The sequence below is a fragment of the Tachyglossus aculeatus genome, chromosome 2, assembly GCF_015852505.1.
Source record: "Tachyglossus aculeatus isolate mTacAcu1 chromosome 2, mTacAcu1.pri, whole genome shotgun sequence".
NCBI classification, from domain to species: Eukaryota; Metazoa; Chordata; class Mammalia; order Monotremata; family Tachyglossidae; genus Tachyglossus; species Tachyglossus aculeatus.
The window spans coordinates 55,458,293-55,471,783 of NC_052067.1; the positions used below are offsets into that span (position 1 = coordinate 55,458,293).

Sequence of the window (13,491 nt, forward strand, 5' to 3'; positions counted from 1 at the left end):
TGAGACTGCTGACAAGTTTTCCCTCTCAGTTTTACACCACTGGTTAGAATCAGTGATCCCCTGTGTTGCATTTAATTTTTTCTAGGCAGCAAGAAGTAGTTGGGTCCAATAAATCAGCTGTATTTCTTGAACCATTACTGTGCTGCAGAGCCCTGTACTAAGTGCTTTGGAGAGTACAATATAACAGAGTTGGTAGACGTGTTCCCTGCCGATAACGACTTTACCGTCTGGAGGGAGGAGACAGACGTTAATAGAAACGAATAAATTACAGACATGGACATAAGTCCTACGGAGTATAACAGAGTTGGCCGATGTGTCCCTGCTGATAACGACTTTACCATCTAGAGGAGGAGGCGGACATTAATAGAAACGAAGAAATTACAGACGTGGACATAAGTCCTATGGAGCTGGTGGGAGGGGGCGGTAAATAAAGGGAACAAATCAATCAATCAATCGTATTTATTGAGTGCCTACTGTGTGCAGAGCACTGTACTAAGCGCTGTGAAGCAGAAGGGAGCCGGAGAAGAGGAAATGAGGGCTTAGTTAGGGAAGGCCTCTTGGAGGAGATGTGCCTTGGTTAAGGCTTTGAAGGCGAGAGAGTGATAGTCTCTCTGATCATGAATCAATCAATCAATCGTATTTATTGAGCGCTTACTGTGTGCAGAGCACACAGGGATGAGATGGAGGTACAGCGAGTAGTAGGTTGGCGTTAGAGGAGCAAACTGTGCGGGCTGGGTTTAGAAAGAGAGCAGCGAGACAGGACGGGGCAAGGTGATTGAGTGCTTTAAAGCCAGTGGGAAAGAGTTGAGTTCCTGGGGAGTCAGAAAAAAAGTGGAGAGTGGACCAGAAGGGGAAGGCCGCGCTTTTATCTTCCGGGACTGGCTCGGTTCTGGTTGTGCTAAAATGGATCTCATAGTCTATCAAACAGTCATTGGTATTATCGAGCACTTGAGATGTGCGGGGCACTGTAATAATAAGAATAATGGCATTTATTAAGCGCTTACTACGTGCAAAGCACAGTTCGAAGCACTGGGGAGGTTACAAGGTGATCAGGTTGGCCCACCGGGGGCTCCCGGTCAATCCCCATTTTGCAGATGAGGTCACTGAGGCGCAGGGAAGCGAAGCGACCTGCCCAAAGTCACACAGCTGACAGTTGGCGGAGCCGGGATTTGAACCCACGACCACTGACTCCAAAGCCTGTGCTCTTTCCACGGAGCCACACTGCTTCTCTGCTAAGCGCTTTGGAGAGGACGGTCGACAGGGTTGGTAGTCACGTCCCCTGCCCTCAAGGAGCTGACACCCCAGCTTTTGGTCTCGGCTGACAGGATGCAGTCCCTCTCAGTGTCACGTGGCAGGTTTTTTAAAAATGTGTTCATTAAGTGCCAAGCGCTGTACTAAGCGCTGGGGTAGAAACAACCTAATCAGGTTGGACACAGTCCCAGTCTCAAATGTTCAGTCAGTGAGCACTTAACTGCGTGCAGGCACTATGCTAAATGTTTGGGTGAGTACAGTACAGCACAGCCCCTGCCTACAAAGAGCTTACAGTCTAGAGGGGGAGGTAGACATTAAAATAAAATAGGGATGTGACCCTAACTGCTGTGGGACAGAGGGTGGAGTGAATGTCAAGTGCTTAGACGGTGCAGATCCAAGTCCGTAGGCGACACAGAAGGCGAGGGAACGGGGGGAAATGAGAGATTATTCGGGAATGGCCTCTTGGAGGTGATGGGATTTTATTAAGCAGCGTGGCTCGGTGGAAAGAGCCCGGGCTTTGGAGTCCGAGGTCATGGGTTCAAATCCCGTCTCCGCCGACTGTCAGCCGTGTGACCTTTGGGCAAATCACTTCTCTGGGCCTCAGTTACCTCCTCTGTAAAATGGGGATTAAAACTGTGAGCCCCCCGTCTGACAGCCTTGATCACCTTGTAACCTCCCCGGAGCTTAGAACAGTGCTTTGCACAGAGAAAGTGCTTAACGGATACCGTCATTATTATTATTATTATTAAGGCTTTGAAGGCGGGGGGAGTGGTGGTCTGTCGGATATGAAGTGGGTGGGGGTTCCATGCCAGAGGCAGGGCGTGGGCAAGGGTTCGGCGGCGAGAGAGATGAGATCGAGGTACGCTTAATAGGTTGGCATTTGGGCACAGAGTGGACAGACTGCATGGTAGTAGGAATTACACGACCCCTGCCCAATTGCTTGGTGTCGTTTCCCTTGATTAAAACCTCACCACTGATGTCCTTGTTAACGCCTGTGTCGGTAATGTCACCCGATTGCGGGTACATGCCCTTACATCCTGGAATCATCATCCCTGAGGATGTCGGTGAACTGATGAGCCGTTCAGTGAGTGGCGAACACTTGGAAGCAACTGGGCTAAAAGTTGCTAATGATGTTTTGGAGTTGTACAGTTTTGGGTTTTTTTTTTTTTTAAAGACGACAAAGCATTTTATATGCATTACTGTGTTTATTGTCATAGCATTTTAGAAAAGGAAGAAGTTTGTATCTGCATTTCATATACAGATAATCTGAACCACATGAGGATGAGTGATTTTGAGTGACTAAATGGGTATAAGGTTAAACAGAGAATGCCTCACCTCATGGAAAACAGGTTATCTATTTTCCTTGCCGATGCTATTTCCCGTTGTCTTTGTCCTTCTTCCTGTTCCGACACATCTGTGCCAACCTATAATGGCATTTTATTAAGCGCTTACTATGTGCCAAGCACTGTTCTAAGCTCCCGGGGGGGTTACAAGGTGATAAGGTTATCCCACGGGGGGCTCACCGTCTTAATCCCCATTTTCCAGATGAGGTAACTGAGGCCCAGAGAAGTGAAGTGACTTGCCCAAAGTCACACAGCTGACAAGTGGCAGAGCTGGGATGTGAACCCATGACCTCTGACTCCAAAGCCCATGCTCTTTCTGTTCATTCATTCATTCAATCGTATTTATTGAGCGCTCACTATGTGCAAAGCACTGTTCTAAGCTCTGGGGAGGTTACTAGGTGATCAGGTTGTCCCACGGGGGGCTCACAGCCTTAATCCCCATTTTCCAGATGAGGTAACTGAGGCCCAGAGAAGTTAAGTGACTTGCCCAAAGTCACACAGCTGACAAGTGGCAGAGCTGGGATGTGAACCCATGACCTCGGACTCCAAAGCCCATGCTCTTTCCATTCATTCATTCATTCAATCAGTTGTATTTATTGAGCGCTTACTGTGTGCAGAGCACTGTACCAAGCGCCTTTCCACTGAGCCACGCTGCTTCTCAGTAATGGGAACCTATCTTTCCCGTCAGATTAATTCAGTCATTCAATCCTATTTATTGAGCTCATACTGTGTGCGAAGCACTGTACTAAGCGCTTGGCAATGTACAGTACAACAACAAACAGTGACATTCCCTGCCCACAAAGGACTCAAAGTCGAGAGGAGGGGAGACAGATATCAATAGAAGTAAATAAAATGACAGAGTGTGTACATGAGTGCTTTGGGGCTGGGCCAGGGCGACGCAGAAGGGAGTGGGAGATGAGGAAAAGGGGGGCTTCGGAAGGGAAGGCCTCTTGGAGGAGGTGTACCTTCGATAAGGCTTTGAAGCGGGGGAGAGTGGTTGTCAGATTAGACGAGGGAAGGCGTCCCGGGTCAAAGACAGGACGTAGGCTAGGGGTTGGCAGCGAGTCCGGGGAGACTGAGGCACAGGGAGAAGGTGAGCCCAAGAGGAGTGAAGTTTGCCGGCTGGGTTGTAGAAGGAGAGACGATTGTCAACCATCCGAGGGCAGGAACCTTGCCTTTTATCTCCCTTGTATTTTCCCATGTGCTTTCACGTACACACGAAGCGCTCAGTATTATTAATACCATCTATCGTTTGACTACCTGGCATATTTCAGCGAAACCAGAAAGAACGGCTCAATAAGTCCTAAGTCACTTGATTAAAAAGTACGTTAATTCAGATTCAGCCGTCCTGTAACTCTTGGCGATTGATTTAGCTTCTGCCTAACTATGGTCTGTATTAAGCCCTTATTATAGTTATATGCCGAGCAAAGCGCAGCACTGGAATCTGCGTAAGATAATCGCATTCTACATCGCCCCTGCCCCTTTTGGTGCTCACACTCCTAAGAGGTGGGAGAGCAGATGACATCCCCATTTGACAGAAGAAGAAACTGAGGCACGGAGCGTGTCAGTTAGTTACATAGGGCCACACAGCACAGCAGGCCACTGTACCTCCCTGTCTTCTCTTTGGAAAGAACTCAAATCATCCATCGTATTTATTGAGCGCTTACTCTGTGCAGAGCACTGTACTAAGCGCTTGGGAAGTACAAGTTGGCAACATATAGAGACAGTCCCTACCCAACAGTGGGCTCACAGTCTAAAAGGGGGAGACGGAGAACAAAACCAAGCGTACTAACAAAATAAAATAAATAGAATAGCTATGTACAAGTAAAATAAATAGAGTAATAAATATGTACAAACATATATACATATATACAGGTGCTGTGGGGAAGGGAAGGAGGTAAGATGTGGGGGATGGAGGGGGGACGAAAATCCCCTACTCACAGTCCCATGCTCTTTCCACTAAGCCATGAAGCACATTCATTCATTCATTCGATCGTATTTATTGAGCGCTTACTGTGTGCAGAGCACTGTACTAAGCGCTTGGGAAGTACAAGTTGGCAACATGTAGAGACGGTCCCTACCATTCTTCTCTCTGATATTTACTTTCCATTTTATCTGTAGTATCTTTCTCGTTAAGTGCGGCCAGAGTCGGGGTAGAGGTGAGTGACAAGCCTTGTTACTAATTGAATCCAGTCCAGTGCTTTTCATCCAGTGTTACTCATGGCCTCAGTGATTCTGGGCAGCACACACAGGAGGTCCTTAGCTTAAGCCTTGTAATAGTAATAATAATAATATTTATGGTATTTGCTAAGCGGTAACTATCTGTCAAGTGCCGTTGGAACCGCTGGCGAAGATACGGGAAAATCAGATCGGACACAGTCCCCGTGCCACGTGGCGTTCACGGTCTAAGTAGGAGGGTGAACGGAAATTGAATTCCCATTTTGCAGATGAGGAAACTGAAGCCCAGAGAAGCCAAGTGGCCTGCCCAAGATCACACAGCAGCAGGTAAGTGGCAGAGCTGGGATTAGAACCCAGGTCCTCTCATTCCCTAGCCCACCCTCTTTCCATTAGGCCAGGCTACTTTTACTAAAGGTTAGAACAGTGTCTGGCACATGGTAAGCGCTTAACAAATGCCGTAATTAAAGTGCCATCCTCTGTCCTTAGCAAGGGGCGATAAGTACAGCCATACTGCAGAAAACCGGTGTGATTCATTCATTCATTCAATTTATTGAGCGCTTACTGTGTGCGGAGCACTGTACTAAGCGCTTGGGAAGTACAAGTTGGCAACATAGTGTGATGTGTTCCTTGAAATGGTGGATGGGTCGTAAATGGCTGTATCATGGACTGCGCTTTCCCATGGGCTTACGGGCAATTTGATAGGTTTCTTTCCCAGAACCAGCCCCGCAAGATTCATTCTATCGCATTTATTGAGCGCTTACTGTGTGCAGAGCACTGTACTAAGCGCTTGGGAAGTACAAGTTGGCAACATAGTGTGATGTGTTCCTTGAAATGGTGGTTGGGTCGTAAATGGCTGTATCATGGACTGCGCTTTCCCATGGGCTTACGGGCAATTTGATAGGTTTCTTTCCCAGAACCAGCCCCGCAAGATTCATTCTATCGTATTTATTGAGCGCTTACTGTGTGCGGAGCACTGTGCTCAGCGCAGGGAAGTAAAATGTACCCCGTGAATTCTTCCCCGCCAACGCATCCGTGCACTTGTTTACCCGTCTACCACTTGTCTACATGATTTGTTTTGTTGTCTGTCTCCCTCTTCTAGACTGTGAGCCCGTTGCTGGGTAGGGACCGTCTCTATATGTTGCCGACCTGGACTTCCCAAGCGCTTAGTACAGTGCTCTGCACACAGTGAGCGCTCAATAAATACGATTGAATATATGTTGCCGACTTGTACTTCCCGACTTGACACCCGTCCTCATGTTTTGTTTGGTTGTCCGTCTCCCCCTTCTAGACTGTGAGCCCGCTGTTGGGTAGGGACCGTCCCGATATGTTGCCGACTTGTACTTCCCAAGCGCTTAGTACAGTGCTCTGCACACAGTGAGCGCTCAATAAATACGATTGAATTATTGAATGAATGAACTTCATTTTTTAGGGGCTTTCCTGCCCCGATACATCCTGAACCCGGCCACCTCCACTGCCTCCCCTGAATCTTGGCTACGGGGGTTTTTTTGTTGGGCTTCTTTTGGTAGCCCCGTTCATGGCATTCATTCATTCATTCAATCGTATTCATTCATTCAATCAATCGTATTTATGGAGCGCTTACTGTGTGCAGAGCACTGTACTAAGCGCTTGGGAAGTACAAGTTGGCAACATATAGAGATGGTCCCTACCCAACAGTGGGCTCACAGTCTAGAAGGGGAGACAGAGAACAAAACCAAACATATTAACAAAATAGAATAAATATGTATAAATAGAGTAATAAATACCTACAAACATATATAAATATATACAGGTGCTGTGGGGAGCGGAAGGAGGTAAGGTGGTAGGGGGATGGGGAGGGGATCAGGTGGTCCCACGGGGGGGGCTCACAGTCTTCATCCCCATTTTACAGGTGATATAACTGAGGCCCAGAGAAGTTAAGTGACTTGCCCAGAGTCACACAGCTGACAATCGGAAGAGCCAGGATTTGAACCAAAGCCACCTACAGACAGCTCTGCTACGGGGTTTGGCTGGGACACTGTTGGTCATTTATGGAAAGTTCACCCCCACAACATTAATTTGTTGCCCCCATTAGACTATGGCAACAAATATTGCTTCCAGCACTGCCGGCCCCACGGCATCGCCCCGCCCCTACCTCGCCATCCAGCCCCGTTCAGGGAGGGGAAGGGAGCTGCGGTTGGCATATTAATATCTGGGCCCACAGCACCATCGGGCTCCGGTCCAGCTCATTCGTTCCTTCGGTCGTATTTATTGAGCGCTCACTGTGTGCAGAGCACTGTGCCGAGCGCTTGGGAGCTACAAGTCGGCAACAGATCGAGACGGTCCCTACCCGACAGCGGGCTCACAGTCTAGGAGGGGGAGACAGGCAACCAAACAGAACATGAGGACGGGTGTCAAAGTCGTCAGAACCAAGCAGAATTAAAGCTAAATGCACATCATTAACAAAATAAATAGAATAGTAGAAGCTGTTTGTATATATGTTTGTACATATTTATTACTCTATTTTACTTGTACATATCTATTCTTTTTTATTTTGTGAGTATGTTTGGTTTTGTTCTCCGTCTCCCCCTTTTAGACTGTGAGCCCACTGTTGGGTAGGGACTGTCTCTCTATGTTGCCAGCTTGTACTTCCCAAGCGCTTAGTACAGTGCTCTGCACACTGTAATCGCTCAATAAATATGATTGATTAGATATGCAGTTGCTGAGGGCGGGCAGGGCGGGGTTGCGGTAATGGCAAGGGAAGACTGATGCAAGGTGAGGGGGCAAGGGGAAACACCATGGCCTAGTGGATAACGGACAGGCTTGGGAGTCGGAAGGATCTGGGCCTCATTTACCTCATCTGCGAAATGGGGATTAAGACTGTGAGCCCCGCAAGGGACAGTTTCGAACCTGATTAACTTGTTTCTACCCCGGCACTTAGTATAGCGCCTGCTTAGTACAGTGTGTGGCACATAGTAAGCGCTTCGCAAATGCCATTAAAAAGAGGGTACTCCACCCGGCCGAGCGTGTGAGCTTGGGGGTCGTGGCGGCCGTGCAGGTGGGGGTCGGCGAGTGACTGAAGGGGGGCTTGCAGCAGTGTTCGTTCATTCATTCATTTAATCGTATTTATTGAGCGCTTACTGTGTGCAGAGCACTGTACCAAGCGCTTGGGAAGTCCAAGTTGCCAGACGTTTACCCAGTAGCCACACTGCATCTGCCCCTAAATGGGACGGATTTTCCCGCAGCGATTGGCTGTAATGTAGGGGCCCGTGGGTATGGGGGTCCTTTAGTAATTCTACGTCTCTCTGGGTTTCATTCATTCAGTCGTATTTATTGAGCGCTTACTGTGTGCAGAGCACTGTACTAAGCGCTTGGGAAGTACAAGTTGGCAACATATACAGTCCCTACCCAACAGCGGGCTCACAGTCTAGAAGGGGGAGATAGGCAAGAAAACAAAACAGGTAGACAGGTGTCAAAATCGTCAAAAGAAATAGAATTATAGCTATATGCACATCACTAACAAACTCAATAGGATAGTAAATATGTACAAGTAAAATAAATAGAATAATAAATCTGTACAAATATATGCAAGTGCTGTGGGGAAAGGGAAGGAGGTAGGGCTGGGGGATGGGGAGGAGGAGAGGAGAAAGGGGGCTCAGTCTGGGAAGGCCTCCTGGAGGAGGGGAGCTCTCAGTAGGGCCTTGAAGGGAGGAAGAGAGCTAGCTTGGCAGATGGGCAGAGGGAGGGCATTCCAGGCCAGGGGGAGGACGTGGGCCGGGGGTCGACGGCGGGACAGGCGAGAACGAGGTACGGTGAGGAGATTAGCGGCAGAGGAGCGGAGGGTGCGGGGTGGGCCGTAGAAGGAGAGAAGGGAGGTGAGGTAGGAGGGGGCGAGGGGATGGACAGCCTTGAAGCCCAGGGTGAGGAGTTCTTGCTTGATCCGTAGGTTGACAGGCAACCACTGGAGACTTTTGAGGAGGGGAGTGACATGCCCAGAGCATTTCTGTACAAAGATAGTCCGGGCATCTTGAGGGGTCAAAATTGGGAATACTTTGTTGTAAGCAACTCTCGGGACTCTTTAATGCAAATGGGCTGATTCCTGTAGGGCCTTGGCTTTTCCCCCAAAGGCTTTGTCTTACTACTACTACTACAATAACAGCTTCGTTATTACTAGACATTCATTCTTCATTTTCTCTGTCCTTCGCAAAAAACAGGAGTAAAGTATCTCAACTTGAAAGGGAAGGAGGGAGGAAAGAGCAAACAATAAGTGGGATACGTGGTGTGTTAACTTTTTTTTAAAAATCAGTCTCTGCATGTACAGTTGAACAAAATCAATTACTGTGTAGTAAGCACAGGTAAGTAAAATCTACCCCGTGTATTCTTCCCCGCCAACGCATCCGTGCACTTGTCTACCTGTCTACCACTTGTCTACATGTTTTGTTTTGTTGCTTGTCTCCTTCTTCTAGACTGTGAGCCCGTTGTTGGGTAGGGACCGTCTCTATATGTTGCCGACTTGTACTTCCCAAGCGCTTCGTACAGTGCTCTGCACACAGTAAGCGCTCAATAAATACGATTGAATCAATCAATCGTATTTATTGAGCGCTTACTGTGTGAATGAATGAATGTCAATCAGTCGTGTTGAAGACGGGGATGCTTTGCGGGCACCGTAAGTGTCACCAGGAAAGGAAGCACCTATCGACTTAGGATCTCGAAGAAAGCGGATAATGATTCCCTTCTGCCCCAGCTGTTCTTTAAGGGAGATGTCATGGATGCTTGTGTTTGGGGGTGGACTCTTGAGTGTTTTTGACCGTAGGCATTCGGCTGCCTGTTTTTAATCTCGGCGTTATAGGATGATTCCCGAAGGAGTGGGCACCATGGAGGAGGTAAAGGTGACATTCACCAGTGAGAAATGGGTAGTGGAAATGTCGATGTCTACATTAAAGCACCAACAGCATCAATCCCCGACGACTTTTGGGCGATGCGGTTTGGTTTTTATTTAATTAGTGGTACGTCAGGCATTTTCAGTCAGATTTTCAGTAAGTGAACCTTGCGTTCTGTCCCCCAGACCGTTCACGTATGATGTCTGTGCTTCAGTGAGGGCTGACCTGCCAACTGTTTCTAAAGCGTACTTAGCAGAACCTCCTCTGTGAGTTCTCGAAGGCGTATTTTCAGTCCTCAGCAAATGTTCGCTGAGCTCATCGGTCGACCCAAAATGCCACTTGTCAGATGCTCTCTCCTGGCAGCAGCAGCGGCATGTGCAGCATCCGCCAGTGTTTATGGGCAGCCTTTAAAACGGTGTCATCGATCACCCCGTCTCTGGCCACCCGCAGGATGCGCTTCTCCGACGGTGACTCAACTTCGGCCCGTTTCTCTGCTCGCCTCCCCGACTCGGGCCGAGTGTCCGTGACCCACGTAACCTCAAAAGGCCCCTGGCATTTCTGGGATTTCCACAAAAGCCAGTTGAAAGGTAGAATTTGGTCATTCTGCCTCGGCCCGGGAGAGGAAAGCCTTCGCTCTCCATGCCGTAAGGGAGAGGGGAGTGGGTTTCGTTTTGGACACCTGTCTCCGTAGAGGAGAAATATTCTTCACAGGTGGCAGCCTGAAAAAAAAAAATCCCCATCTCATCCTCTCCTCATCCACCAGTTCTTCATTTCTTCCTCTTTACTCAGCTCCAAATTGGGAACTACCCTTTGGCGGCATTGCCCTCTGCTTTCTTTCCCTCGAACTTCTCTCCTCTCCCCCACAGCCTCTTTTCCCCCCTAGCTCTCCTCCCCAGGTCCTCCCGGGCCAAAGACTTTATTTTTTCCCCCCAATCCGCGGCCTCGAGTCTTTCTGCCCTCGCAGTGAACGAGGAGACGACTGGCTTTGAGCCAGGCCTATTTTGGTTGCCACGTTGCAGTGGCAGCGCCAGTCCCGGGAACATCCGATTTGTTTGACAACATCTTTGGGAAGAAAATCCTTGGCCAAGTAGAGTAATGCAGTGTTTGTGTTTACTTTCTTGTAGAAAAGATGAGTGCAGCACATCAGCCTCCGCACAAAGACAGTAGCAAAACGGCGGAGAACGTAGAAGAACACAGCTATAAGCAAGAGAAAAAGATCCGGGCGACTCTTAGGACGACCGAAAGGGATCACAAGAAAAGCGCGCAGTGCTCGTTCGTGTTAGATTCGATCGGCGGGTCCCTGCCCAAAAAATCAATTCCAGATGTCGATCTGAACAAGCCTTACCTCAGCCTCGGCTGCAGCAACGCTAAGCCTCCCGTTTCCGTGCCCATGCCCATAGCCCGAACTAGCCGCCAGACTTCTAGGACGGACTGTCCGGCCGACCGCTTGAAGTTCTTTGAAACCCTCCGCCTCTTGCTCCAGCTTACCTCGGTGTCGAAGAAAAAGGACCGGGAGCAGAGGGGTCAGGAGAACACGTCCGCCTTTTGGTTCAACCGCTCCAACGAGCTGATCTGGCTGGAGCTCCAGGCGTGGCACGCGGGGAGGACCATCAACGACCAGGATTTCTTCCTGTACACGGCCCGTCAGGACATCCCGGACATCATCAACGAGATCCTCACGTTCAAAGTGAATTACGGCCGTCCGGGTCGTGGGAGCCCCGGGGCCGGCTGTAACGGGACCCCGGGTGCCAGGCCGGGTGGCGCGACCCCCGGAGCCCGCCCCACGGGCTACACCAGCTACCGCGAGCACCTCCGGCGGCAGCGGGTCTCGTTCGAGCAGGTGAAGCGGATCATGGAGCTGCTAGAGTACATCGAGGCACTTTACCCGTCTCTGCAGGCCCTCCAGAAGGACTACGAGAAATACGCGGCGAAAGATTTCCAAGACAGGGTGCAGGCGCTCTGTCTGTGGTTGAACATTACGAAAGACCTGAACCAGAAGCTGCGGATTATGGGGACCGTTCTGGGCATCGAGAATCTGTCGGACATTGGCTGGCCGGTGTTTGAGATCCCGTCCCCTCGTCCGTCCAAGGACGGGGCCCCGGACGACGAGGGCGGTGACCCAGAGGGAGAGGGGAGGGGGTTGGGAACCGGCCCCGACGGGAGCGACGACGAAGGGCAGATGGCCGCGCAAAGCGCGCGGGAGATCCGGCAGGCTCTGGAGAACAACTTGGATTTTCAGCCCCCGGACCGTTGCCCGAGGGAGCCGGACGGGCAAAAGTCCGAGGACGAGTCGGCCGGCTGGGGAGCGCCGGAGGCCGGCACCGAGGCGGCCTGCGGCAGACACTGTTTGACATCTATTTATAGACCGTTTGTAGACAAAGCACTGAAGCAAATGGGGTTGAGGAAGTTGATTTTGAGACTGCACAAACTGATGCATGGTTCTTTGCAAAGGGCTCGCCTAGCTTTGGTAGAGAAATCGCATCCTATGGAGGTAGGTCTCGTGCCGGAGTCGGTAGGCGGATCTGCCGTGGGGCTTCCTGTCCGCCAAATCGGAGTCTGCCGATTTACCAGGCGAACCCTTCCCGTCACGGCACACGTTTCACAAAAGAGATGATGCTCACCTTTCCTTTCAGATTTAACCAGATATGCCCGGAGAATGCAGATGAGACGAGACTTCGCTCCCTGTCTCTGACCACTCTAAACATCTTCTTGTTGGGTGATGATTTGGGGAAGTGCTTTTAAGATTGCCCTGTTGGTAGCCAGTAAGATTTTTTTTTTCCCTTCAATATGTTGTGGCCAGTCAGTCGATCAATCCGCGGCCTTTAATTGAACACTCACTGTGTTCAGAGCGCCGTATTAAGAGCCCGGAAACGGAGTCAGTAGGCACGATCCCTGAGTATAGGGAGTTTACAGTCTACGGGAGGAGACGGACAGGAAAATGGATTGAGGGTAGGGGGAATAGTAGCGTATAGGAAAATGGTTTGAGGGTAGGGGAAATAGTAGCGTATAGGAAGATTTACCCAGGCATCTTGGAGATGGAGTGAGTATCAGAGTGCCTTTCGATATCCCTCAGCTTCAGCCAGATTGACTAGCCCTCACATACCTCAGCAAACTGCTCTCGAGTTATTTCCGTTAAATCATCCATCACAGGTTATTGTACCACTGGCTAGAGTCGTGATGTCAGATCTATCCCCCGCTGGGTGAAGAACCCGATTCCTTTTGTCCATCTCGAATCTTGAAGTTTCCATGTGTGGCAGGCAATGCCGCGCTAACCTCTTTCCACGTTTACCTTGATTTAATATCTTCCCTTGGCCGGTCTCTCCAGATGAAACTACCACTGACCCTTTCGGTCTAGCTCCAGATCGTACTTGCTCCAGTCAGTCAATCGGAGGCATTTGTTGGGTGCTTACTATGTGCAGAGCACAGTAAGAGAGGCTTGGGGAAGCATAAAATAGAGTTGGTAGACATGATCCCCGTCCACGGGGATTTTAAGAGAGGGAGTTCAACATGAAAATAAATTATATATGGGATAGGGCAGGGTGTACGGAATGTACATTAGTGCTCTCCGGCTGAGCGCGGAGCGTTTGAGTGTGAGTAGGGAAAATGATGGTTTAGTTGGGGGAGATTTCTCTTGGTGGAGATGGGATTTTAAAATGGCTTTGAAGGTGGCAAGACTGGTGGTCTGTCTGATATGAAGCGGGAGGTTGGGTTGCGATAGCAGATCAGCGAGGTAAAGGTAGGAGAGGAAGAGCTAGCTGACTGCCTCAAAGCTGATAGAGTTCCTGTTAGATGCAGAGATGAATGGATAGCCATTGAATAGTGTTGAGGAGAGGGGATATGTGAACTGAATGTCTTTTAGAAAA

At 49.6% G+C, this 13,491-nt stretch overlaps 1 protein-coding gene across 7 annotated transcripts in view; it reads left to right on the forward strand.

Annotated features, from left to right (window-relative positions):
• Positions 1–13,491, forward strand: part of MAP3K4 (mitogen-activated protein kinase kinase kinase 4) — a 171,161-nt gene that overhangs the window by 86,234 nt on the left and 71,436 nt on the right. For 6 of the 7 annotated variants that reach the window (XR_005448619.1, XM_038742010.1, XM_038742029.1 and 3 more), the window contains exon 3: positions 10,753–12,119. Coding sequence is in view for 6 of the 7 variants with exons in the window: in XM_038742010.1 (XP_038597938.1) it covers positions 10,753–12,119 (1,367 nt within the window). In the remaining variant the exon portion in view is untranslated. Of the gene's footprint in view, positions 1–5,041; positions 5,100–10,752; positions 12,120–13,491 lie in introns of all 7 variants that reach the window. The other variant, XM_038742044.1, reaches the window with a different exon arrangement.